The sequence below is a fragment of the Mirounga angustirostris genome, unplaced genomic scaffold (assembly GCF_029215605.1).
Source record: "Mirounga angustirostris isolate CCGP_5_RB_7025 unplaced genomic scaffold, mMirAng1.0.hap1 SCAF_2, whole genome shotgun sequence".
NCBI classification, from domain to species: Eukaryota; Metazoa; Chordata; class Mammalia; order Carnivora; family Phocidae; genus Mirounga; species Mirounga angustirostris.
The window spans coordinates 172,048,379-172,075,223 of record NW_026991710.1 but is presented as its reverse complement, the minus strand read 5'-3'; the positions used below and the strand labels follow the sequence as shown (position 1 = coordinate 172,075,223).

The following is a 26,845-nucleotide window of genomic DNA, read 5'->3' as shown; positions in this document are numbered from 1 at the left end:
GCTTGATTCTTCCCCTTTATTGGCCAAGTTTTAGAATGAGTTTAGTGCTTTAGTAGCCTTCAGTGGAAACCTGATATTTTGCTGTTGTTAGTTTCATATGATCTCAAGGAATTCTGTAGATTTGATGAGTTTCATTCCATTGTCATTATTCTTTTCATACTCAAATTGTCCCATCCCTTGCCAAAGGGAGGCTTTTTTTTTTTTTTTAAGATTTATTTATTTATTTTAGAGAGTTAAAAGAGCGCATAGGCATGCGCACTTGCATGAGTGAGGGGAGGGGCAGAGGGAGAGGGAGAGAAGCCAACTACCTGCTGAGCGGGAAGTCCAACAGGGGCTCCTCTCTGGCGATCTCATCCCCCTGGGATCATGCCCTGAGCTGAAATCAAGAGTCGGGCACTTAACCAACTGAGCTGCCCAGGTGCCCCTGGCCAAAGGGAGTCTTAAAAAAAATTTTTTTTAGGGCGCCTGGGTGGCTCAGTTGTTAAGCAACTGCCTTCGGCTCAGGTCATGGTCCCAGGGTCCTGGGATCGAGTCCCATATCGGGCTCTCTCCTCTGCGGGAAGCCTGCTTCTCCCTCTCCCACTCCCCTTGCTTGTGTTCCCTCTCTCACTGTGTCTCTCTCTGTCAAATAAATAAATAAAATCTTAAAAAAAAAAATTTTTTTTAAATACAGTCTAATTTTTAGGGTAGTTTTAGGTTCACACCAAAATTGAGCGAAAGGTACAGATTTCCTATATACCCCTTGTCCTCCTTTTCTTCCCCCACACATATTTGAGGCCAATGGGAGTCTTTTATTTATTTATTTATTTATTTATTTATTTATTTATTTATTTATTTTTATTTATTATTTTTTTTAAAGATTTTATTTATTCATTTGAGAATGAGAGAGAGCACATGAGAGGGGGGAGGGTCAGAGGGAGAAGCAGACTCCCCGCCGAGCAGGGAGCCCGATATGGGACCCGATCCAGGGACTCCAGGATCATGACCTGAGCCGAAGGCAGTCGCTTAACCAACTGAGCCACCCAGGCGCCCTGCCAATGGGAGTCTTTTAATTTTGGCTCCTGTGTCTTTCTGACATGAGCAGTAGTCTTGGGTTTCTTCCTTGATTTCTAGAATGGCAAGATTGAATCAACCATTCAGGAGCCCTAGCTCCTTCTAAGGGGAAATGCTATTTAAAGGCTATAATCTGAACAGTGGAATGCCATTGCTCCTGAGGTTTTTTTCTTATTTTAGGTTTCCAGGCTCAGCAGACACATCTAGGAAATATGTGTTCTTTAGAAAATGAAAATAAATCATGGGCTCATGTTGATATTTCCAATTGAAATTAAGATATTAGGCTTATATTTTTAAAGTATGAGACATCTCTTTCACTGAAAATTTTATCTTCTCACAACATTAACAATTACTTCTTTGCTTTATCCTAAATATACACATATAGGTATTTAAATAAAAGTGTTATCACTAAAGGTTAATGAATATGATTGAAGATTTCTTTGCTGTTCTTTTTTGTCTTTAGGATAAACGAGTAAATAATTACAATCAAATGCTACGCGTCAAGCCACCTAAAAAATTCTTTACTTTTTCTTTTTTTTTTTTAATTTTTAAAAAAGATTTTATTGGTTTATTTGACAGAGAGAGAGAGAGAGGGCACAAGCGGGGGGCGGGGAGCAGCAGAGGGAGAAGCAGGCTCCCTACTGAGTAAGGAGCCCGATGCAGGGCTCGATCCCAGGACCCTGGGATCATGACTGAGCCAAAGGCAGATGCTTAACCGACTGAGCCACCCACACGCCCCCCCCCAACTTTTTTCTTTCGTTTATGGCTCTGTGACCAACTTGATCTACGTTTAGTAGATTCATTTATTTTTGTTTCTTTTCAGTATTTTAGGAAGGGCTTCTTTCTTCTCACTTTTCAACACACTCCACTCTGCCTCCACCCCCCGCCCCGCACCCCCCACACTTCAGCAAAACTGCTTTTGGGCCACCAATAATGCCCTCATTGCCAAAGTCAGCAGCCACTTTCCTACATCTCTTAATTTGATTGCTAAGGAACATTTGACTCTTGATCTTCCTCCCTGTAAAGCCTTCTCTCTAGCTTGTGGAGAGCTCACCTCTCCTGGTTCTCGTTCCACCTCTGTCATTCCTTCTCCTTCCCCACATGCTCTGCCCTCCCAGTCTTGAAAGGTGGTGGTGCTTCAGGACCTCTCATGGACCCCTTTCTCATTGCCAGTCCTCTCCCCCAAGGGGAGCCCATGCTGCCCGTGGCCTTCAATCCCATCTGTAGGTTCAACCCCCACTGTGGACATCTAGGTCACGCCTGCCGCTGAGCTTCGGAATGGTGCATTTCAGACTCCTGCCTAGCATCTCCTTCGGTGTGCCTTTGGGTAAATTTAATATTTCCAAACTGAAATCGGAATCTTCCCCTCCAAAGCTTTTCTTTCTATAACCTCGTTCTCATTGAATAACCCTTCCCTCCACCAAGCCATTTAGCCAGAAACCGGTCATCCTTTCTAGTCCCTCCCTCCGCACATGAAATCTGGTAGTGAGTTCTATTGATTTTTTTCCCCCCAAAAATATATCCTGACCTCATTAGTTTCTCTCTGCTGCCACTACCACCATCTCAGTACGAGCCCGCCTCACTGAGCCGCTTGGGTAGCCTTCCAGTTGGCCTCTCACTTCCATCCTTGCCCACCATTATCTCCATGAAAACGTTAGCTCAGTGTCACTTCTCTTAACTCCTGAGACTGTCAACTCAAAACTCCTTACTGTGGCCACTTGGCCCTACAGGACGTGCCCCAGCGTCCCTTCAGTCTCACCTTGCACCCCATTTCCCTTCTCTTGTTGAGCTCCAACCACACCGGATTTGTTCCTCGACAACCCAGGCTCCGTCTGGCCTCCCCGTCCTCACAGATGCTTCTTCTGTCTGGTCTTCCCTCAGCTCTTGAATGCTTCAGGTTCCTGCTTCAGTGCCTCTTGCTCAGAAAGGCCTTTCCTTTCTGCACTCACACCCACCCCACGTTTAATTTAGGTGGGTGCTGCATGCTTGATCATGTTTGGCACATGTATACGTGATGTTCGTTTAGTGTCTCATACGACCACACACATCCTGGGAGCAGAGGCCATTTTGGTCTCGTGGTTGGCACAGTGGCTTGCATGCAGCAGGCATTCAATTCATTGGCAAATCTCGATGCATCGGCATTGGCTGATGAATAAATTTAAAATGTTTGAGATACGTAGTCCTCCATCTTTGGCTCTAAGTACAATGACCCATACCTGGCTTCTCTACAGACAGCCTATTCGCTGGATATCAGCTATGCCCAGTGAAGGAAAGCAAAGTGCAGCCCCTATGACATCGTGTATACTTGATACAGGACTATTGGACTGTTGGGGGAGATACCCACGCTTTCTTATTTCTTGCAGATTTTTCACTTGGTCCACTTACTTGGGGGTCTAAGTCCCTATTTAGAAACAAAAATAGCTTATATTTGAATGTGACTTTGAGTCTGTATTACACGTGCTTTTATGTACTCTTCCTTTTTTTTCATTTTTAAAAATTTAAGTTCAATTAATTAACATGTAATGTGTTATTGGTTTCTGAGGTACACTTCTTGACCACACTCTGGATACAGTTACTATTAGCTCCATTTTACGGAGGAGAAGGGTGAGGCCTCACTTATAGAACCAGGCTGGGTCTCCCAGCTAACTGGAGACAGAGCTGGGTTTAAAACGCATTTTTTGTTTATTCCACTGCACAAATTAACCTCATAATGAGGAGCAGCAAGGAAGGTACCCCGATCTCCTAAAAAAGCCACAGTTCATCACTGTAAACCTTTTGTTTCTCAAATACTGAGCCCTCCCCCCCCACTGTAAAACTAATAATTACGAACAAAAACCATTCATTCAAAATTTCTCTCTCTACATTTGTGCTCGCTTCATGCATTTCTCCGTGTAGACCCAACTTACGGAAATTCCGTTGTATTCTAGAGCAATGTCTCACTTTAAAAAAAACTGATTTTATATGAAGATTTTAGTGTTTCAAAGTTCAGAAATTAAACGAAAAAGTCCTCAGCCCTCATTTTAAAGACTTTTTTAGACCTAAAAAGACTCAAACATAGAATTCCCTTAAGTGATGAAACCTGCCTTACACATTTAAGGCAATTATTCATTTCAATGTGCGCCATTACCAGAGCATATAAAGTAGAGATGCCTGTAAATGCATTGCCTGTTTCTCAATCTGAATGGATAAATTTCTAATTTTCAGACTTGTAATGAATTTGCTATATTACTGTCTTTACTGTATCTTCAGCATTTAATAAAGGAGTAATCTGCTGCTTTGCAGAATAATTAAGTTGAGGCCATTATATTCTAACCACAAAGAAATGCAGATTTTCCCGTCTTTGGCATTCTTCCTTTCAAAAAATGTTGTTTAAAGTGGTATTTAAAAGATAATTCTAGCTTGCTAAATTTAGGGTGTGGAAAAAGTCCAAAATGAGACTATTCCATGGGTAATTGTGCAAGAAATGTTAGTATGTGCAGTAAGAGGAGGATGTCCTACACTCCCAATGCATTTCTCCCCTCCCGCATCCCTTCTTTTTTCCTTGATGCCAGCGTAAAATTGAGCAAGGTTAAAAGTTACCAGAGGCAGTGAAAAATGCTTTACTCGCCTCATTTTAAATATAAAATGATTTCATATCTGAGTAATTTCTAAAACCACCCTGACGTCAGAACTTCCCTTCAGAATTTATCAGCAAGTTATCAGAAAGTGCGTATCTTCATATTCAAGGCAGATTTCTGGTCATTATCAGTTCACTTGCAAACAGAGAAGCTGACTGTAAAATTTAATATAAGAAGTGTCCCGGTCTATGAAGTTTACTTTAAAATGCTTTGAAAAATACATTGATTATGGGATAAAACAAATTCAACAATATGTTCATTGTGGAATGTAAGTGGTTCACTCTATACTTCAACCTGAAAAGGAAAATGGTGGAGGGGCCCAAGGTGAATACGGACGGTCACCTTAGCTCCCAGGTGGCAGCCCGAGAGCGTGTCCGTGGAGGAAGTTCTGCGGGTTCTTGGTTGAGCTGGACCCTCAACACCTCAGCAAGCTTCCCATACTGCAGACTGGGCACCAGGGATGATAGATGTGGGGTCTCTGGGGCCCAGAGAACAGACAGATCGGTTGTTTCATAGTGTGTACAGAGGATGGGGGGAGAGGAGTGATCTGCGTAAGACTCTAAGGCTCATGAATAATTTAGGAAGGAAGGCAAACACAGTTGTGTACACAAAGATGAGGAGAAGTGGGTGGCTCAAGGTCAAAGGCAACTGGAAGGCAAGAAAACAATCTATTTCTGGAGTGACTGAGTTTGTGATGGAGGTTTATGCTTGCAACATAATATCGAAGCCCACCACGAAGTTATTTGCCCCTTCCTCTTTATCCATCCAGATTTAAAATATTCCAGTTCCTTCCTCAGAGGACTTTGTATAGCTTCTCTGTTTTCCTGCAGACATAAAAATCCGACTAAAATTACTTAACAGAGATTTGGTTACTACTGAAGAATACTGGAGAGGGCAGAGAGGATGACCCCTTGGCTGGATACAATCACGCTATTGCATTTTGGATTTGTTTGGATTTTTCTCGCCCAACTTGACATCCTCTGTGCTTCCAAATCAGCTTCTCGCCACTGAAGCAAACCTGGGTTTTCCTTCTGTTGGGCTTGGATTTGTCGGCCCCTCTCATACTGCATCATGCCTTTAAAGTCATCATGGATTCTCCTCCGGTCTTGGAGGGGATCAGCCACCATCTTAAGACTTCATGAGCATATATAAATATTAAACACTTAGAAACCCAGAGCTGGCCCCCAGAGGAACTCACACCATCATCTGGGTAAAAACCCTTAGGAACTGGTGTATCTTTTGAACCATTCATGACAATCATGGCCCATCAGGAGGGTTCTGAGGTGGCTTTGGTGCTCTCAGTAATGTCACAGAGTAGGCTGTGATGAAGAAAACAGGAAGAGGGAGAAAAAAGCAATGAGAAAGGAGAGAAAGTGAACAAGAAAAAATGTGCTGAGGTATAGCAGTGATGGAGAGCAACAAGACTGTGAAGAGCACTGGGAGCCACCAACTGGACATTTCCCCTTCTACAGAGCACATGCCCTGGTTTGTTGTTGAGACTGTCATATAGGGACAGAAGCGGAAGCCACTTCAAAGCACAAAGTGGCATTGGTCATATCCCCCGTCTACATAGTATGTCAGTTTTTTTTTTTTTTTAAGATTTTATTTGACAGCGCGAGAGAGCACAAGCAGGGGGAGCAGCAGAGGGAGAGGGAGAAGCAGGCTCTCTGCTGAGCTGGGAACCCGATGTGGGGCTCCACCCCAGGATCCCAGGATCATGACCCGAGCCAAAGGCAGACACTTAATCATCTGCACCACCCAGGCACCCCAGTATGTTAGTTTACTAAAGGAAGAATTAAATGGGCATGATGTCTTAAAAAGTAGGACCAGTAGGAATTCAGGGTTGTTGATGGTCTGGGGTCTGAGGCAGGGTAAGCAGCTTGCTTTTCTCCCCATGAATGGCACTGGTTATATACCACTCCACATGACTGGTCATCATTTGACCTTCTTGTCTCCAATTGGATCCCATCTGTTGCTCTGCATCTGTGCATGTGACTTTGACAGATTCACCTGTAGTGAGTGATATGGTCAAGGGCATCCATGTTACGCTGACAGAAGAGGGTGCTAGAGACAGAAGAGGGTGGTAGAATGGAAGATACAGTCTGTGGAGGGTGGGTGGGCATGGCAAAGTTGGGGAGGCAGGAAAGGCTCTAGTGAGGATGGGAAAAGCCCCAGTGGGCAATGGATGACTTTGAGTTGGAATGGAAGACCTGTTGGGAGAGAAGGGGAACAGGAAGGTGCCATTCTTCAGGGCACCCATTTTCCCAATCTATCCAAGTCCCTGGCTTTCAAATTCTGCTCTGAGTTTCTTATTCCCACTTCAGTTAACCATTTTGTAAATGGTGGATCCACAGCAGATTCTTTAAAAGCAGTAATCTGGGGCACCTGGGTGGCTCAGTTGGTTAAGTGTCTGCCTTTGGCTCAGGTCATGATCCCAGGGTCCTGGGATCGAGTCCTGTGTTGGGCTCCCTGCTCAGCAGGGGAGTCTGCTTCTCCCTCTGCCTCTCCCCCAGCCTGTGCTCTCTCTGAAATAAAATCTTTAAAAAATAAGTCATCTATTGTGGAGTTAAAAAAAATCCATGGTCCTAGCTAATGGCAAGCACACAAATCACTTGACAGTACTCTGGGGTTTTTGTCTTCCATGACGGCATCAGCCCAGATGCTAACAGGACCTCCTGCTCTGAGTAGCTTCATGGAGGGCAGTCTGCCTCCAAAGCTATTGTTGGTCAACAAAGCCAACATTGAACTTAGATCTGCACATCTATGTAATTATGAGTAAGCCATTTATTTGCTTTTCTCAACACTCTTTTCCTAATCCCAAACTCAGAGGGGGCATATACAGAAAGGAAAGCAAAACATTTTGTAAAAGAATTTGGTGGCTAAGTGGTCATTGTCTTCTGATTGAATGGTGCTTGCTTACCACCAATCATTGGAGTTCGGATCCTGGTATATACGATTATCACTCAGCTTCCTTCAGTTTTTTACTTTGGTTTTCACTTTTTTTTTTTTTTTAGATGTATTTGAGAGATACAGAAATATAGAGAGCACAAGCAGGGAGGAGAGCGAGAAGCAGGCTCCCCACTAAGCAGGGAGCCCAATGCAAGGCTTGATCCAGGACCCCAGCATCATGACCTGAGCCAAAGGCAGACACTTAACCGACTGAGCCACCCAGGCGCCCCTGATTTTTTTAAATAATCTATGCCCATACTGGGACTCGAACTCACAACCCCGAAATCAAGAGTCGCATGTTCTACGGACTGGTGCCCGTTTTTTTTTTTTTACTCCTTGAAACATGATCAGGATGCAAATTCTTCTTCAGTAATAGTAATGTTAAACACACTGTAGCTGCCTCTGAATATTTTGTGCACAGAGAAGAAAAGCATTGTCTTAGCTTCCAAATGGTACTCGGATCTTTTAAAAGCCTGATCTAAAGGAACTTTGGGATTCTCACTCTAACCTAAAGTTCCAGGCTCCCGGCCCACATGGGGCTGTCTCACCCCCAGCCTTTCCCCACCTGAGCTTCATCTGACTTGTGTGCACACTTTAACACCCACCAGACTGGTTAACCCTTGGAGTGCTTTCATCCAGGTCACTGCCTCAGGACTCAGCTCCAGTATCACCTCCCCACAGGACTCCTGCTGTCACATCCACACCAGTTGAGCTCAGTTTCTGCCCCATGAGCTTGCTCACTCCAAATACACGGTGCTTACACCCTTTCCAAAGGCAAGGGCTGTCCTGCCTTCCAGCACCTGGCAGCTTGGCAGGTGCCCTAGAAACACTGCCCCGAGAAACAAGACCACACTAATGACAGTGTATTTGGGACCAGTGACTATTTACCCTGTGACTGGTTACTGTCATTCCTCTCTGATCTGTGAAAACAGTTTTTCGCCTCTGTGCACTGTTCTACCGAGCTGGATTGAAGCGCTGCAAGTAATACAAGGCATTTTTACCCTGTCATTTCGACTTCAGGACAATGCTCTTCAAGTTGCAAACATTTTAGAGCCAACATTTTAATCGGAATATGCCAATGCTATGAGGAAGGGAGATGGTGAGGTAGGAGCATGTAGATATTGAAGCCAACCTGTAGACCACCTGCTTTCCTCCTCATCCCAGAAATGCATCCACCATGAGGCTGCAGCAGGAGCTAGAGGGCGGGAGGTCTTCCTTAGGAAAAGCACTTTATTCCCTGCACTGAAGCCGACCGGACTAGAGGAAGCGGGGCCCCTGATGAAGACAAGACCAGACTCTATAGGGTTGGTAACAGCAAGGAGGGGGCAGAGGCTTTAAGGAGCGGGAGTCACTCCTCAGAGTGTGGAGGAGGTACTTGGGTGAAGGACCCCACCAAGACAGGTGCTGGTAACTTCCCTAGGATGGGCAGATGCCCCAGCTACACCTCAGGTCTGTCATGCATGAGCACCAGCTGTGCCAACAGCCTCCATGGTACCACTGCAGGCGTGGGAGGGTATCACACCTAGCCTTTAGGCCTGACTCCTTTCAGTCCATGGGCAGCTCTCGTGCATCTGTGACCCCCCACCACCCTCTACTCTGCTCCATATTCCTAGTGTGCACAGTACCCAGGGCTTGCTTCCTGGGATGACCATTGGCCACCCTGGGGAACCACAGCCCACCTGCTCCATGCTCATGATGGCCAAGAAAATTGTTCTCGGCCCTCCTAGTCCATTTTGCATATCCATTAGTGATTCCACACTCCCTTGAGACACTGAGATCTCGCAAAGGTGGAGGGCATGGGTAAAAGATCCGAGCACACACGGGGGCATGAATTTGTTGACGCAACACTTCAGAGATGTTGGTATAGGAGGGTAGCATGTGTCCATGATTGTCAGCAAGGAGGTGAGAAAAAACTAATAAGGGAAAGCAATCAAGCTTCTGTGGTAGCAACCCGGACCTTGAGTGGTGGTAAGAGCACAATTACTTGAATGTCGTGTGGGATTTTATTAATTTCAAGTTTTACTAAGCTTGGCATTTTTTCACACACCATGGTGGCACGCATCACCTTTCCTGAAGCCAGGCTCATTCAGCTCATTTCTAGAATATTGTAATCAGGCCTTAAAGTACATGGATGTTAGTCCTATGGCATACAGGTAATAACCTGACATCAGTTTTTCTTTTTAAGATTTGGGAACCTTTGGGCATGTGTTTTGAGTATGGAGAAGTGAGAAGCAGCGGTAAGAGAACTTTTTTCCTTTGCTGGCAGAAAAGGGCCAAGAGACACAGGCCATAACCACAGGCAAAAAGTTAGAGAAACTTGTTATTAAATTTAATTTTCTTTAAATACATACCTTTGTCCCACCCCTCACCTACTCCAGGTCGGGGAGAGAAAACCCTACCCCCTCCATTCAGGGGTTCCATGTATAAAGCCTGAGATGGTGAGGATGAAGTATAAAAATACTATTTACAAAGGGGAAGAAGGTATCTGCTGCTACCTTAATTAACCTTCAGACAGACACCCCCATCCCCAGGCCCCTTTTGCTCCTTTAGAAAAAGCCCCTGGGAATTCATGAGTGTAGAACAAGCCCTTCCTCTCGAGGGGCACCCAAACCCCAACACGGCATAGGACGCTCTGAGATTAACCGAGGAAGAGAGTGAACGGATAGCACCACAGATCCTAGCAGGGGGAAGGCCTTTGCCCTCCAGTACCCTGTAGTCAGCAGGCCTGCCCACCAGCCTTTATTTCCACAGGCCCCATGTAAACATTGACTTTCCTTTTTTCTGTGTCCCCTGCTCTTCCTGACTTCCTACAGAGCCTCTCTCACTTCCAGTGGAGGCACTTGGTTCCTTGATGGTTCCTTGATCATTCCTTCCTCCCCTTCTCACCTTCCTAGGCAAGGAGTGAAGAGGGGAGGGAGGTGACAGGGGGGGCAGGGCCCATCTTAACCCTTCTTCGAGGTCAGGGCAGCCTGTCCTCCTAAGGGGAACCCTCAGGGGGTGAACTCCAAGCGCTCAGCCAGATAAGCGTGGATGGCTTTCCCCAGCAGGGACAGGCAGGCAGACAATCCAGTACCAGGATACAGTGTTCTTTATGGGGGACGCCATTAGTTCTGAGTAGTAGGGAAGCGGCTTCAGGGGCAGAGAGGTGGGGCGATGCTGGTCTCACCCTGATGCTGGGAGACCAGCCCTGCACCCCTGCCCCTTCAGGTAAGCATGGCAATCACCACCCAACAGTCCTTGTTCACTGCAGCTGTGCAGAGGGATCAGGCACCCGTGGGGCAGGAGGTCTTTTCCAGGTCTTGGCACAGAAGCGGTGCTCACACCAGCTCGTCCAACAGGATCCCGATGCTCTGAGTGGCCTCCGAGGGCCCAGCAATGGGCTTGTTACACATAGGGCAGACGCAGCGTACTTCTAGCCACTTCACCAGACACCTGCGGGCAGAAGAAGCCAGCCAGCCTGTTCCGGCTTCTCAGGACATCTCCGCCCTCGCCCCAGTCCAACCCCTCCGGCTTGCCTGGTGGCCAGACAGGATGTAAGGCCTCCCTGGCGAGGGGGACACGGGAGGGGGCAGGGATTACAGGTTCTACAAGATGCCCCCTGCTTATTTGCTTTCAAAAGGCATCCCTGGGCAGCACATTCCCCGCAGTGGACACTTACTTCCGGTGAAAGGCATGTTGGCAAGGGAGCACACCCAGCTCGTCCTTCCCCTTGAAGTCTTCCAGACAGACTGCGCAGGTCTGCTGTGGGAAGGAGGGGTGGTGTGAGAGGAGGCCGGGCAAGAACCACACGCACCCATCAGCTCATCCCCACCCAAGTAAGCTAAGCTATGGCCCCGTTTCCTCATCAGCCACCGACACTTGAGTCAGAGGGTAGCCATTAACCACACGATGTTTCCATTGACCAAAAGAAGGTGAAATTAAAAGTTTAGTTCCTCAGTTGCACCAGCTACATTTCGAGGGCTTCCCATACTGGGCTGTGCAGATATCGGACGTTTCCATCTTCACAGAAAGCTTCATTGACCAGTACTGTTCTAGAAGAGTATTTTTTTTTTTAAAGATTTTATTTATTTATTTGAGAGAGAGAGAATGAGAGAGAGCAAGCACATGAGAGGGGGTAGGGTCAGAGGGAGAAGCAGACTCCCTGCCGAGCAGGGAGCCCGATGCGGGACTCGATCCCGGGACTCCAGGATCATGACCTGAGCCGAAGGCAGTCGCTTAACCAACTGAGCCACCCAGGCGCCCCTAGAAGAGTATTTTTTAATCCTTTCTCTCGCCTGGTACATTTGGCAAGGGGGCATGTACCAATAACTAGAGGTTAAGGATGGGGATATGGTGTTCAGTTAATATTCTTTAAATCCAGCTCTTTGTCATTATATATTAACCCCTGATAGCTGAACTCTCCCTCTCAAGGAGGGCTCAGGGAACACCCAGCAATGTGCTGAAATGCAGCAACATCAAAAAGAGGGACAAGGGGCGCCTGGGTGGCTCAGTCAGTTAAGTGTCTGCCTTTGACTCAGGGCATGATCCCGGGGTCCTGGGATGGAGCCCCACGTCGGGCTTCCTGCTCAGCCGGGAGTCTGCTTGTCCCCCTGCCCTTCCCCTCCGCTCATGCTCTTTCGCAAATGAGTAAAATCTAAAAAGGAGAGGATGCAATGAGGCATTCCTAGGCTGTCTCGTGTCTAGCAATACCAGACAACCACAAACCCCCTGTGCACAAGTGTTTGGGGTTATGGATGGACGCCTCGAGAAGGTCAGATGATCTCATGAGCGCACGTAGGACAGGAAGAGGAAAACGGCCTCCTGAAAAGGCCATGTGTGGAGACCCAAGGACTTGCTATACTGGTTGGGGGGAAACGGGGAAGCACTGCGGGGATGGCTACACGGGTCAGATCCGCAGCTGGGTAGGACAGGGTGCATGTATGGGGGTAAAAGCAAGGACGGCTGGACTCTGTGGCATGGAGTTGTGTGCCCACCCTCCCCTTCAACATTACGCAGAGCAGCCTTCCTGGGGCCACGTGGCCCCGCTTATTCAAACCCTTCTGTGAGCCCTTTAGGTTCTCTGCCTGCGCTGACATCATGCATCCCATATATGGATTACCTGCTGGGATGAGTCCATTTGGCCCAAGGAGACGAAGACAGGGTCTAAAGTTCCTGAAAGGGCAACCCCTTCAGGTACCCTCCCTCCCTGGGAGCTCTGTATTATCACTCTGCTATCACTCAATAAACCTTGGCTTTGCTGCCCACCAAAAACCAAAACAAAACAAAATAATAAGTTCCTGAAAGGCCCAGACTGAGAGCTGGATGGAGAAGGTGCCATTTGCCTTGCCGGCCGGGGCCCTTCCTACATGCTGTCCCAGTGCACTTACCCCATATAATTGCAACTTCTTGGCATCTCCTTTAAGTACCACCTGGGAAGACAGAGAGGAGGCATGGTGTCAGAAGCCCACCACAGGGCCAGGTGCTCTCAACAAAGAAGGGAGTGGCCAGCCCTGCAAGGAGGGTCTTCTCCCTCTGGAGGGGGAGGGCTCTGGGCACTGCCTGGGACAAGCCAGACATGAGGACTGTAACAAAGCATCAGCTTCCAAGGGAGCCAGAAGAGAGGCCAAGGGGGTTCCAGGCCAGCACTGCACCAGCTTGCCTGCATCCTGCCCGCTCCCTAGCAGGGCAAGGAGTAGGACAGGAAGTCTCAGGGAAAGACGCAGCACTTTACCTCCTTATAGCCATATCGTTCACTCTGTGCCTGGTTCCGGAGTTTGCTGGGGGAGAAAGAGAAAGGGGAGAGAAGAGGTTAGTTATTATTATGCCTTGCTACAAACAGAGCCATTCAGAGTAAGAGAGGCAGGCGGGTTGCCGGGGCAATTCTTCTGGGGCCGGGGAGGCTGCTCGCCACAGGGCTGTCTCATCCCAGAGATGCCACGGAGTGTGGTTTGGACCCATGCAGGTCACCCAGAGTGGATTAAAGACTCAGGCTTTTTCTTGGGCCCAGCAGCCTCAAAACTTCCTGGCAGGTCCCACAGATGGGGGAATTCCGGCCGAACACATTCTAGCAGAATGGTTCATTCCTACTGCCTGTGGTTTCCCAGTACCTCATTTTCTTCAGGCTCCCCAACTCTACGGATCAACAAGCTTCTTACTGAGTCTACAGGAGTTAGATAGTCTTAAAAGGAATATTGCCGTTAAGCCAGGGCGGCAGGATAAATAAGTCTCTGTTGACCCTGGGGAATTTTCCTCCTGGAGAACTCAAGTATTCTGGAACCAAAGCATACTCTCCCCTTCACAGCACCAGACAAACACAGATGATCCCTCCTCTGCCTTCTTTTTTCCCCTCCAGTTTCGAGCTGGTGGCCTACATACAACCTAACTCTCAACAGCCAAAACAGAGCATGTTGTTATTAATGGCAAGAACACCGTAGTTATGGTGGCCTTGCTGTGCATCGATCCCTGTGTTAACATACGCATGTACATTGAGAGCTTTCCTTTTTACAGAGGAGAACCGAAGTCCAGAGAAGTTAAATAACTTGCCCAAACCTCACAGCTAGTTGGCAGCATAGGCGGGTTTGAATCAAAGTCTACCAGACCATAGAGCCTGAGCTCTTCAACACATACTGCGGCCTGTTTCCCATTAGGTGGAACACATCATTGTCCTGAGAACGATACCAGACCACTTGGGAAACATCCGTTCATTAGCAGGGCTACAACTAATGGCTGGGACCATGATTACGTATTATTATTATTGCTGTTTTATTTGCAGTGAAAGAAACCTTCCAAATTAAGCAGGTAGCTCTATGTCCTTCTGTACTTGGGAGCCATGGGGCTTCCTCTGAACTGATCACTCCTACCCCAGATTTGTGTTATTGGAAGGAAACATCAAGTTATAATCGGTGTGGCAGACTATGGCCTAAGGGCCAAAGCCAGCTGAACCACTTGTTTTATAGGGCCTGGGAGCTAAAACTGATTTTTATTCTCAAGTGGTGGAAAGTAGAAATCAAAAGAATGTCTTTTTTTAAAGATTTTATTTATTTGACAGAGAAAGACACAGCAAGAGAGGGAACACAAGCAGGGGGAGTGGGAGAGAGAGAAGCAGGCTTCCCGCTGAGCAGGGAGCCTGATGTGGGGCCTGATCCCAGGATGCTGGGATCATGACCTGAGCTGAAGGTAGATGCCCAATGACTGAGCCACCCAGGGGCCCCAGAATATTTTATGTCTTGTGAAACCTGTATGAAGCTTAAATTTCAGTGTCCACAGATTTTTATTTGAGCACAGCTATGCTCATTATCTCCCTATTGTCTACGGCTGCTTCTGCCCAGTAGAGTGGGGTCATTAAGAGATTGGAAGACTTCCGAAGCCCCTATATTTGTCCTTTTGCAAAATAAGAGTGCTGATCTGAGTTAGAGATCTCAAATCATGAGCCTCAACCAAAAGGAGTGAGAGAAGATGCTCGCTCCACGGACACTGTGGAGAAGGCGAATTGCAGCCCAAGCCGGGGAAGGTGCAGCATGCGGGGCAGAGCAGAGCCATGCCCAAATCCCAGTCACGGAGCAGATCCAGATCAGGCTGCCACCTACCTCCGTTGTTCCTAACAGAAGTCAGGGGCCCTGGCGAGCCTGTGTACCTGGAACCTCTTAAGATCTCCAGTCTAGGGGTGCCTGGGTGGCTCAGTCAGTTGAGCACCCGACTCTTGGTTTCGGCTCAGGTCATGATCTCAGGGTGGTGAGACTGAACCCCATGTCAGGCTCCCTGCTCAGCATGAAGTCTGCTTGGGATTCTTTTGCCCTCCCTCCCTCCCCCTGCACGCTCCCCTCTCTCAAAATAAATCTTAAAAAAAAAAAAAAAAAAAAAAAAAAGAACTCCTGCCCAAGGGTGCCCAGTTAGTGGAAAATGTGACTTTTGATCTCAGGGTTGTGAGTTTGAGCCCCAAGTCAGGTGTAGAGGTTACTTAAAAATAAAATCTTAAAAAAACAAACAAAAAAACAAAGGAACTCTAGTCCAGGTGGAGTCCCGCACCATGGAGCTAAGGCCCAGGGTAACACATCCACTGGAGAGTTTCTGGTCACTGGAGGGTTGGACCAAAGGCTTAACCAGGACTCCCACTGTCCCAACCTTAACTTTGCAGGGAACTCCTTAGTCCAGAAAAGCCCTTCACAGGCAGGCCTCTCCGTCCCCACCTCCAAACAAGAGGGGCAGACATGGATGCATCCAAAGCCTAAAGGAGCAACTGTTACCTGGCTGACACTGAATGAAGCTGGGGAAAGAAGAAAGTGTTCTCATGATCAAAGGGCTCACAGCTGCCTTCTGAGGGAGACAGTGTTGCTCTCACCCGCTATGTAGGAGAGCAAATAAGGAAGTGGTGAGGAGCCCGCTTCTTAACTCCAAGAACGAGGGGACGCCTCACATCTTTGGTGTCTCCACTGCCTCACCTCCTACATGGCTCTGAGCACATTGTGTCGTGCCTCTCTGCTTGTTTCATGGGATGTGCGGGGTACCCCCTCCCCACCCTCAGCCCTTCTGTCTGTCTGGCTCCACTTAAGGGTCACAGTCAACGACCAGCCAGTAGCTGGGGGGCCCTGAGCCCAGCACCACCAGAACACTGAAAGCCTTCACCCTGCGTGTAGATTTCTGGAAGAGGAAGGTGTACATTGTGAGGAGAGGGGGCTGAGAAAGGCTGCAAGGGAAACAAAGCAAAAGGCAAACCCCCTGGGCCATCCAGCAGAGGCTGTGGTGCCAGCAACTGAGGACAGGTGGCCTTCTCAGCTGTCGGGTGAGAAAAGCTACTAAAAATAATCGGATTTCAATGAGACCATTTCTCGCCACTGCCCGTGGGCTCTCCCTGGCTTCTTTTCCCTTTTGGAACAAACAATGCAGCCAGGTCTTGAAAAGAACTGTTCCTTTCCTGCCTATTTGTACTTCACTGGCCCCTCCATCCTGTGTAGGCCACAGGTCAGCTCTTGGGGACCGAGGAAGGAGTGAGGGGGAGTTGGGAGAGTGGAGGCTGGTGTTGGCCAATGAGCTCGCCAGGTGGAGAGCAGGGGTCATGGGCCTATTTTGGCAGTGGAGGAAACTGAGAAGCAGGGAGAGGAAGTGGCTTCTGTGCTTGTGTGTGTCTTTCTATATATAGACACCCCAGGCTGCCACACAGCAGTGAGCCTCTGGAACCATGAAACTCCGGGGTCAGCTGGCTTTGGGCAGGCTGCAGAACAGAAGGTGGGGTGACAGAAGGGACAGGTGGTGCCAAGCGGCCCGCAGTCAGGAAAGCTTTTGGTTATTGCTCTCTTACTCCAGCCAGCCAAAAATAAGTCAGCCAGGCCTAGCTCCCCAGCCTGTCCTCCTGCGGGACCCCCATCTCTAGTGGTAAGGGGGTGCTGAGGGACCTTCCACAGCTGCCCCTTCCCTTCCCATTCAAGGAGTAAGAATCAGAGAAGGCAACTGTATGGAATCTGACAGACTCTAGCTCATGACCACCAGGCTAGCCCACGTCTGGATCTTCCTTGACATTAGGACCTTGGGCAAACCCGTAACTGCCTGAGCATGAATTTCCTCATTTACAAAGTGGGCTGTTGGGGGGGGGGGGTGTGTGTGTGTGTCCCAAAACGCCAACCATAATGTGGCACACAGAAGGTGCTTGGTAAACAGTAGCAAAAAGCCAAGGTCACACCTATCCTGTTAGTGGCAGAATTAGGAAATGAACCCTGGTCACCCACTTCCTGGCCCAGGGCCATTTTCTAGATTTTTCTTCACTCGACGCCCCACTTTGCAGCGTGGGTGTGTACCAGACAGAGCTGCTTCTGCAGACTCCTCCCCCAGCATCATACATAAACCTTTGGTATTTGGTATGTGTCCATCTTCAGTCTCTGGGGAACTGCATGAACTGCTTGGTGTGGGGAGATGGGGGTGGCTGGTGGTCAGGAAGCCAGAAAGTTTGAGGAAGAAAATATAGGCTTGGGGAAAGAGAAATGGGGGACGGAGAGCTACTAGAAGAATTGCCCTCATTCCCACATGCAAATTTTGGACTCAATTGTAAAAGAGGGAAAGTAAACCACTATCTTCTCTGCATAAACTTGTAAGTGGAAAACTCCAGTTCCAGGAACTTTAAGTTCTGAGAAAGAAGAGGCCTAAAGTAGCTGGCTGGGGGCACTCAGGGCACTTCCCCTTTTTCAGAGGAAGCTCTTCTAGCTTCAGGAATACAGACAGAAGAGTGTCTGCCTTCCCCCTAGCCTCCCTCCAGGTGAAGCACTCAGACCCACCAAGACCTCTCAGTAGGGAGCCAGAACTCCTTCTTTCCTTCAACTTAAATGATGTGGCAAGACTCCAGCTGAGAGCTACTCAGGCATTTGGTCAAGTGTGTGTGTGTGTGTGTGTGTGTGTGTAGGGGGGGTAGGGAGTGGTTATCACAATGGCCCTAAGGACCACTAGGGTGCCCAGGGATGCTCCTTACTCCTCAGTATGCAAGGTAGTCCCATACAATGAGGGACTGTTAATACCAAGAGCATGCCCTCGTCAGAAACACTACTTTAATTTCCAGTCTAAGTACCAGTCATGCCCCAAATTTTTGGTAGAAAACCTGCCACCAGTTCCCATGTCTTTCAACAGGAGGTGAAGAAACCATTCCTGGAGCTTGGCTAGCCTCAGGAGCCCTGCCATGCTCAAGTCCTTCCCTGGATCTTTATGTAATAAGAACAAGTGACGTTTTTAGTTTTTTTTGGGTTTTTGTGTCCCCCACCCCACTATCAAAAAATAAGAGCTTACAAGGCAGAATAAACAACCAGCTCTCCAGACATCAGCTTGCTAATATTAGCATCTGGAGGGCTGACAACAGGATTTCCCAGGAGGGCAGAGGGACATGCCACTGGTGTAACTGATGGCCACCTATCCCTGGCTCCCGGCTCACAACTCTGGGTAGTGAGACACAGTGAAGGGATGGACTCACGATATTACGTGGTCAGACGGTAATCCTAGGCCACCCTAGGATAACAGGCCAAGAGGTGCGATGCAGCCCAACCAATGGTTGACCTTATATGCTCTGGACAACTTGATAGGCTGACGAAAATAGAAACAGCAGGCCTCAGGGGCCCAGTGAAGGGCAGGCTAAGCCCTGTCCTCAAAGCAGGGGCCCCAGGGGGAAGCCAGGGGCTCTGCTGAGGAAGTCTCACTTGGCTCACCCCACCCCTGGCCTCCTTCTCCCTGCCTGCCTGCCCCAGGTTACCCAGGGTGCCACCCACCTGATAAAATAGCAGCAGAAGATGAGGCTGAGCATGAAGACGAAGATGCCCGTACCAAAGATGACCATGTAGATGTTGAGAGGAAGGTCCTGGAAACTGATGGGTGGCATGGAGCAGGACTTGTTGGTACTAACCAGTCCCAGGCCACAGAAACACCCTGCAAAGAAAGGGAGAGGAAGACTTATTGTTGGAAATGTACCACCAGGCTGATGTTACTTGGGTCAGCCAGGATGGAGAGAGAAATGGCAGGCTCTGGGCTCCTAAACCTCTTTGATACAGAGGCTTAACTCTATATCCTAGCTCTAACACTGAGCCGCCATGTGATCTTGGGTAAATAAGTCACCCGTGAAATGGGATAGCACATCTAGCACTTAAAACTGCATCCCCACCTAGGGGATCAAGGTTACGAGCCAATGGAAGACTTGATCCCATCAGCTAGAAGCTCACAGAGCTCAGCAGCAAAATGACGGGCCCTGGGTTGACAACATGGGTATTGGGGTTGCAAACACCGCCTCTCCCTAGAGATGCGGCTTTAAGACCATAGACCTATCTAAGCGTCCCTTTGTCATTTAAAAACAAGCAAAAAACAGAGAGGACCAAGTCCGTGTGTAAGAACAAAGCTTTGTAAAATCGCAAGGTGCGGTTGCAAAGGTCAGTTGTCATTATGAAGTCACCTGCTCCAGGAGACAAGCTGCACTAGGACCAGAAGAGAATCTGTTCACCCCAAGGCTGGGCCAGTGTTCCAGAAAGTGTTTCAGGTGCCGCTTACTTTGGCCACTTTCCCCGCTTGCACTCAAAGCCTCAATGTGCAGCTATATTATGGCATTGGCACCGACTCAGAATCTTGTAAGAAATGCAAAATCTCAGGCCCACCCTGAACAAAACGAATCTGAATCTATAGTTCTTTTAAGATCTTATTTATTTGACAGAGACACAGCGAGAGAGGAACACAAGCAGGGGGAGTGGGAGAGCGAGAAGCAGGCTTCCCGCAGAGCAGGGAGCCGGATGATGCGGGGCTCGATCCCAGGACCCTGGGATCATGACCTGAGCACAACCTCCCCATTTTTTTTCCTCCAGAATCTACATTTTGAACAAGGTCCTTGGCAGATTCCTACACATGCCTTGTGGGAAACACTGACCCCCCACTAGAAACTTCTCTTTCTCCCATCACTCGGGTAAATCCCGACTGGCCTACTAATCGTTGTAGTCACCTTTTCCTTGCCAGGGTTTGGTGTGGAGGTAGGTATGTTGACAGGGTTCTGGCCAGAAACAGAGTGAAGTCCTGCTGGACAAGGAAAGAGTCACATCTTCCTGAGACAACTGAAATGGTGACAGCCAGGTTACAGCTGGACGAGAAAGCTGTTCAATATAAAGCCAAGGGTAGAAGGTGGCAGAAGGGACAGGGAAAGAGGAGACAAGATTATGGCGGTTACTGCTGGATGAACCAATCCTGGAGCCACTCTGTTTTGGGAGTACTCGTTTTGAGAAACAGTAAATTTCCTGTAATGTTTAACAGTACGAAAAAATATATACAGGATATAAACAATAAGCCGGGTGGAATGTTCTGTCCTGCAACCAGGACAAAATACTACAGTGGTCCAAAAGGCAAGCATAATACAATTCTTGGATTTCAGCACGTGTGGAGACAAGAAAACTAGCATCTACCATAAACCTGCTATATCCCAAGCACATTCTCAGGCTACCAATTTAATCTTTGTAATGCCACTGTGAAACTTACTTTCCCCCTTCAACAGGAAAAAAAGAATCACTAAATAAGCTGTCTAATGTCAAGCAGCTAAGAAGGCTTGTATCCAAAGACCTCTGTACTCAGGTCTTCAACATGGGTTTTAAGCACTGGCCTGACATCTTGGTTGGGAGCCAGAACCCATAAATATACTTCAGAATTCTAGATTATAATTTCCAGTGCTACCAGAACTCAGAAGACTGGTTTAAAGGACTGGAAGTCAATTTTGACGTCCTACATCTCATGCCCTGTCATCCCCTAGATCAATCTGGTGAGACTCCCTTCAAACCTCATGAGCCTCCCTTCAAACCTCTTTCAGATGTTGGGCCCAATTCTATTCCAAGTCCCTGTCCCAGACACCTCATCGATGTCTGGTCCCTCCTCTAATTTAGCCCACCACTATTTCCCAAGCTTGTGATTGGCTTCCAGTCCTCCTAAACACACACGCCCTGGGTCTCTTCAACGTCCTCCGCTCACCGTCTTATGGAATCACCCACCAGGAACCTGTCTCACTATTTCTTGTCCAAACTGTCCTTAACCTGCTTCCAGACCTTTGTTCATGCCAACTTTTCCCTGCCTGAAACTCCCTCTGCCTTCTGGAAGTCCACCAAGCCTGCTCCTCATGATATCCCAGGAAGCCCCCTCTTCCTCTGAATTCTACAGGGCTCACAACCTGTACAACGCATTCTGGTTCTTGCGCACTCAGATGCTGTTCCAAGCATCAACTTAATTGAACTCAAATATTGACTACAGGACAAGTAGCATGACAGACATTGAATATAAAAAAGCAAAGAATGACTGGATGATTTTACTGTGTAGGGATAAGGAAAACACAAAGGCTTTCACTGTACCAAGGGAGGCATGGCAATAGAGGTGGGACGAGAATCCTAAAATCAGAAAGGAAACAGTCCTAACCAGCTTGAATGTTCGTAAGTCTGAGTGAAGTCTGAGGACAGCGGACTTGGACTTGTGTATATTCTCCAGTGCCTCGCCCAGCGTTTGGCTTGTTTTCAATTAACTAGTTGACAGATAAATAACTCCTGATTTTCAAGACAACCTGGTACCCTTGGCAAAGGCTCCCACTTCAAAGTAAGGAGAGTGATATTTGGGAAAATTGCCCAGAAACTGCCCTCAGCTAATGAATGACCGGTCAACCAACAAGTATTATTGAGAGCCTGATTTATGCACTGACCTAGACATTGTGGGAAAACAAAAAATAGAAGTAGTTCTTGTCCTGAAAGACTTTGTTGAAAAGATTAAATAATTAGCTCCTAATCTTGCTATGTTCAACAGGAAGCCCTTGCTTCTAGGCTCCCTACCTCAGCAACATTTGATGCCATAAGAGGGTCTAACCCCAATCCCTCTTGGCTCTCCATGCACGTTTTATGAGCTGGATCCTGGTTATCTTTAGGGTCCCAAAGAACCTCATTGGTTTCCCGTCCTGGAAAACTGCTATTGTAGAGGATATGTGTATGCACTCTGCAGGTACTCTAGCCTCAGTGGGCCTCTGATCCGTTTACCTTGACCGTCTTAGCTCTTCTGACAGAGACTTCTCCTGGGTTCCAGGACTGAGTCAGTGAGCTTGGGACTTCATGTGATAAAAAGATATAGGTGAGAAGAGCTTCACAGCCAAGAGGAGATGGTACATTTACTTACAATTAAAAATAAATGGTAAAGATATATATTGGCCAAAAGGTGTAGGAGTCATTTTTCCTCCAAAACTTGTAAGGGCAGAATACCAACCTGAGGAAAGAGAGACTCCAGATATTCCCCACCCCCACCCCCAACAAAGGGATTGGGGGCAGGGGAAGGGACTGCTTCCTCCTTGGAGTCAAAGAACAGGATCTATCAGTCACTTTAAGTGACAAGAAAAAGCAGCAAGCCCTCTCCTGGTCTAAAAACCCCATGTGAAATAGGAGTGCCAGAATCAAGTGCCAGCCACCTTGGTTCTTCTGAAGTCTCTGTTCCATTGTCTCAGCTGACCTAGCAAAGCCCTGACATCAGAGTGTCTCATCTCCGTGGTGCGCAGGCTGGGGGCTGGAATGACGTCAAGAGAAGGGCTGGCCAAGAAAGACCAGTGGGTCTGGGAAATGCTTCCCCTGCCCAGCCAACGGGAAGCTTTCCCAGATGCTGGGATGCACCGTCCTCCCTCACCCCCATCCTCCGCCCCCTGTCCCTCAATGCCCGCCTATCACACACAGCTTGGTTCATTTTCAGGAAATTAGATCCTACCAGCAAGAGGAAGAGGGGGATGGGGGACGCTCATACACATGCTGTCCAAACCCTGCCTTAAAACAAAAGCCGCTTGGAAGAATTCATCCAAGATCTGACAGGGGTCTGCTCTCAAGAAGGGTTTTTTTTCCTCTTCTTTTTTTCTTTTCCTTTTTTTTCCCTAACTAGCCAGCTTACCATACTGAGATAAGGCCAGCTGCACGCCCCCCCCCCCCCTTCCCCCTTCTCCAGAAACTCCATGCCTTGGAACAACACGGTTAAAACACCAAAGCCATTGGAAGGTATTAGTATCCCAAACCAATACCTTTTGACTGACCGGCTCAGAAAGGCCCTTCTTTAAGGTAGCTTGGGTGGAGTCAGCCCCAAGCCCAACCTGTATCACCTGAAACGCCAAAAAGCCTCAGGTGAGATGGATTTAGCATCACTCCAGGCCCGGGAGGGTGGGTAGGGAGTGGGGTGGAGGAGTGACTGGGCAAGGAGGTGCGGCCACCACCCGGATTCGGGCGCGGGTGCGGTAATCTGGCCTCGGGGCCAGAGAGCACGGCTCCCGCCGGCCTGGCCCTGCACCCAAAGGTACCCGGGCGCCGAGACATCTGCAAGGCTTTATCAACCCAGTAGAGACACGCTCTTTAATCTGGCGTCTTCCACGAACAAAAAGCCCCCTAGCAGCGAGTGAGAAGCCAACAAAGACACAGAAGAAGCCGCCCCCGCGCCCCGTCCCGCACGCTGCATTGTATACATATTTAAAATAGCCTGCAAAGTTCCAGGCCGGGAACTTGAGCTCCCTCTAGGAGATCCCCACCCGAGCGCGGATTTAATTCTCCTCCGACAACCACAACAAAGACCAGAGTTTGAGCGCACAAAGGCAAGGGAAGGGGGTAGAAGAGCGAAGCCGCGACACAAAGGCCGCGAACCCCTCGGCTCCCACGCCCCCCGCCCGCCGCAACGTTCAGAGACGGTCCCGGGCCTTGTGATTCTTTTTCTTTTTCTTTCTTTTTTTTTTTTTTTTTTTTTCAAATTCCGCGCTGTGCTGAGCCGAGTTGGGCGCCAGGACGCTTTCTCGCCCGTCCCATTTCGTGAGAAACTTAGCTCAAGAGGAAGAGCGCGAGCCGTCTGTCTGATTTCAAGCCTTGCGCCCCACCTCGTCTGCGGCCAGCCCAGCGTCCGCTCGCCCTCCCGGCCCGGGGACTCACCGTTACACCACTGGAATGGGTGCATCAATGAACTCTCGGCTGGCTTCCTCCGGCGAACGAAGGCAGGCGGCGGGTAGGGCAGGTGGGGTGGGCGCACCGGCTTTCGGGTCCGCAGGAGGGGCCGGTGTAGCCCGCGGCAGCCGCCTTTCTGGAGAAACCGAACTCCCTCCTGCGCGGCGGGTTTGGGCTTAAATGGTTTTAGAGCAACAAAGAGGGAAAAGGAGAAAACAGACAGAAAGTCCCCTGGATCAGTACACCACAGAAGAAACACAGGAAGGGGCCCCGGGCTGGGGGAGATGCAGCGCGCTGCAGAACAGGGTGGGGGCGCCCAGTTCGCCCGCCGAGGAGGGAAAAAGCTTCAGCGGGAAGCTGGGCTCAGGATCCCGGAGACGCGAAGGTGAACAGCCAGGACTCCGAAACTGACACGGGCTGCGCACACCCCCCTCCCTTTTACTACCCCCGGGAAACTCCGCCCCGCGCCCGTCACCCGCCCTCCGGCCAATGAGAGCCTTGCTGCTGCCCCGGTATTCTTTGCAGGCCCGCCCCCCTCCGAGGGGAGAGCATCTTTGCACCGTGGGCGCCTCCCGCTTCGCCTTCCCCAGTCCTCGGGAAACTTCACTCTAAAGAGAAGCGAGCCGCGCGGTGCGGTGCCCGGAGCGCGCGGGGGCCGGCCTCCTCCGCCGAGGACCTGGAGGAAACGGAACAATGAAGTGCCACATTGTTTTCCGCCTTCAGAGTTGCTGCTGGTTAGCATTTCCATTGCTCTCTGAGAAGCCAGTTCTAGGGAGGCGTCACATTTCTGCTCCGTGGGCAAGGACTTGGTCCTGGGTGGCGGCTACCACGTTCCTTTGCTCAATGGAAATGGAGGAACTGGAGCAAGAGAGTGAAGCAGACGAATTACAAAAGTGAGATCTGGAAAGAGCTCGAGTTGTCCTCTCATTTTTGGTCAGCCCCTCGTTTCACAAACAAGGAGCTGAGGCCCGAAGGTTAAGTTTAAGGTAGACTTATCAGGGCTCCACGCTCCTGAGTAGCAGAATCAAACCCCGGAATCGACATTGGCAATACCTTACGGGCAGTATCTTCAGCATCTAGCACCACGTAGGTGTTGAAATAAATAGCAGTTGGAGGAAAGACTGAATCTCTTAACCGCCCCCCCATGCTTTCTTTTTATCTGATGTTGCATCGCTTGTTTATTTCTATCTTGTCTGTCTTTCATTTATTCAGAATGTATTCACTGTGAACCTACTTTGTGCCAGGCACTGTGGCTCAGGGGACCCATCAAGGTCATCGGAGTCAGCGGGGTTCTACTCTCCCGTGATTTTCAGTGCCTGAGGAGACAGACAGTAAACAAGCAAGCAAACAAATAAGAATGACTCAATCTCATCTTTCAATTAAGCTTAATCTGTTAATTGAAGGTGATAAACACTTTCCCTAACTCTTGGGAATTTGTGACACTCAACACAAGATTATGCATATGAGTGCTTTGTCATTTAAAAGCATGGTGGTTAAGGTATTAAATAACTTGGCTAAAATCACAGAGCAGTCTGGAACAACTACTTTAGCACTTAATTACGTAATTGTCTTAAAACAATTGTTTTTTCTTATGAGCCGTTCTTGAGGATCGGAATCACGTACAGATCCAGAGCATTTCATCTCTTAATTGGGCAATTGCAAAAGCTTCCTACCTGGCCTTTCTGACTCTAGTCTAGGCCTCAGACTTTAGAGCCCCTGTGAATCACTTCTGTTTAGAGATGCTACATATGCAGACTCCGAGGCCTGGAGCTCGGAGATTCAGTAGTTAAAGGGTGGGCCCCAGAATGCCTTGTCTCCCCTCCCCCACCCCTCCGCTGCCAAATTCTCTAGCAATTATGCAGAGAAATAATGCTCTGATGTTACTCTCAAATCCGGCCTCTCTGCTGGGCCAGTGTTATCTTACTAAAACTTAAACCTGGTCATTTACTTCTCTTGCTTGATAACCTTTATTGGTCCCTGTTATTTACTGGATAAAGCCAAATTGTAGAGTGTCCCATTCAAATGGTTTCAGTCTGGCCTTTGCCTGTCTTTCTAATGCCAAATATGCTCTTTTTCCTCACATACTATTGGTCAGCCACAAAGCTTTTGTTGTTGTCCCTTGAACAGAGGATATTCTTTCTTGACTGTGATTTTGTACACGGTATCACTTATGTTTGAATGCCCTTTTTCTTTCTGTGCCTGACATTTTGCAAGATTCAGCTAAGAATACACCTCTTCTGTGGCTCACCATTGTCATCATCCCTGTCTCGGCATCTCTTTCAACACTTCATGTACGATGTAGTATGTTATGGGATTATAAAGATAATTCGATGATTTCCTAAATTTGAACACTTCATAAGTCCTCCTTAATAAGAGATTTTTCAAGGGCATGAACCACTTTTGTGGTTCCAAGTGTCTGGTCCAATAAGTATTTTTGGAATAGATTTATGTATGTGCATGTATATAAATAACCATACGATTCAAGCCATGTTCTAGGAACAGTGTTGAGGATTTAAACATGTGTATAATTGTTACGCAATAATTCTTTCTATACATTGGCTCAAGAGAAAGGTGTTGATAGATGAGCCTGATTGCATTGAGTTCCTGCTAGGTGCCTCTAGGGCACAAATTTTCCAACTTTGAAGGAAAACTTGACAAGAAGTGAGAAATACTTCTTCTTCCCACCCTTCTTAGACTAAAGAGAGCCCCAAGGCGGAAAGATGCCTTGAAGGTAGGAACAGCAGGAGTTCTCATGGGGAATAGAGCTGGTCAATCAGGACAGTGAACGTCTAGGGTCATACCTACAAGGACCATGAATTCAGTCATCAG

The 26,845-nt window shown here is 48.3% G+C and overlaps 1 protein-coding gene across 3 annotated transcripts; it reads right to left on the bottom strand.

Annotated features, from left to right (window-relative positions):
• Positions 1–1,944: 1,944 nt before the first annotated feature.
• On the bottom strand, positions 1,945–24,450 carry RNF122 (ring finger protein 122). Of its 3 annotated transcripts, none has more exons than XM_064585556.1 (6): positions 24,005–24,450; positions 18,836–18,992; positions 13,330–13,375; positions 12,986–13,027; positions 11,278–11,360; positions 1,945–3,198 (listed from the first exon to the last, which is right to left on the bottom strand). In XM_064585556.1, exons 1-6 carry the CDS (start codon positions 24,027–24,029, stop codon positions 3,168–3,170), a joined length of 384 nt encoding a protein of 127 aa, XP_064441626.1. In that variant the 5' UTR covers positions 24,030–24,450; the 3' UTR covers positions 1,945–3,167. The 3 variants fall into 3 exon arrangements, with proteins under 3 accessions (XP_064441626.1, XP_045735776.1, XP_045735775.1); XM_045879820.3 differs by lacking the exon at positions 1,945–3,198 and adding an exon at positions 9,212–11,051 and having other exon boundaries at positions 11,278–11,357; XM_045879819.3 differs by lacking the exon at positions 1,945–3,198 and adding an exon at positions 9,217–11,051 and having other exon boundaries at positions 24,005–24,449.
• Positions 24,451–26,845: the final 2,395 nt, after the last annotated feature.

Bases quoted from the DNA above. Each gene is read 5' to 3' on its own strand.
- RNF122 (XM_045879819.3), bottom strand. From the start codon at position 24,029: ATGCACCCATTCCAGTGGTGTAACG. The intron at 13,028-13,329 runs GTAAAGTGCTGC...CTGTCTTCCCAG, and splicing joins AACGATATGGCTATAAGGAG to GTGGTACTTAAAGGAGATGC. The intron at 11,361-12,985 runs GTAAGTGCACTG...TCCTTCCCACAG, and splicing joins AGAAGTTGCAATTATATGGG to CAGACCTGCGCAGTCTGTCT.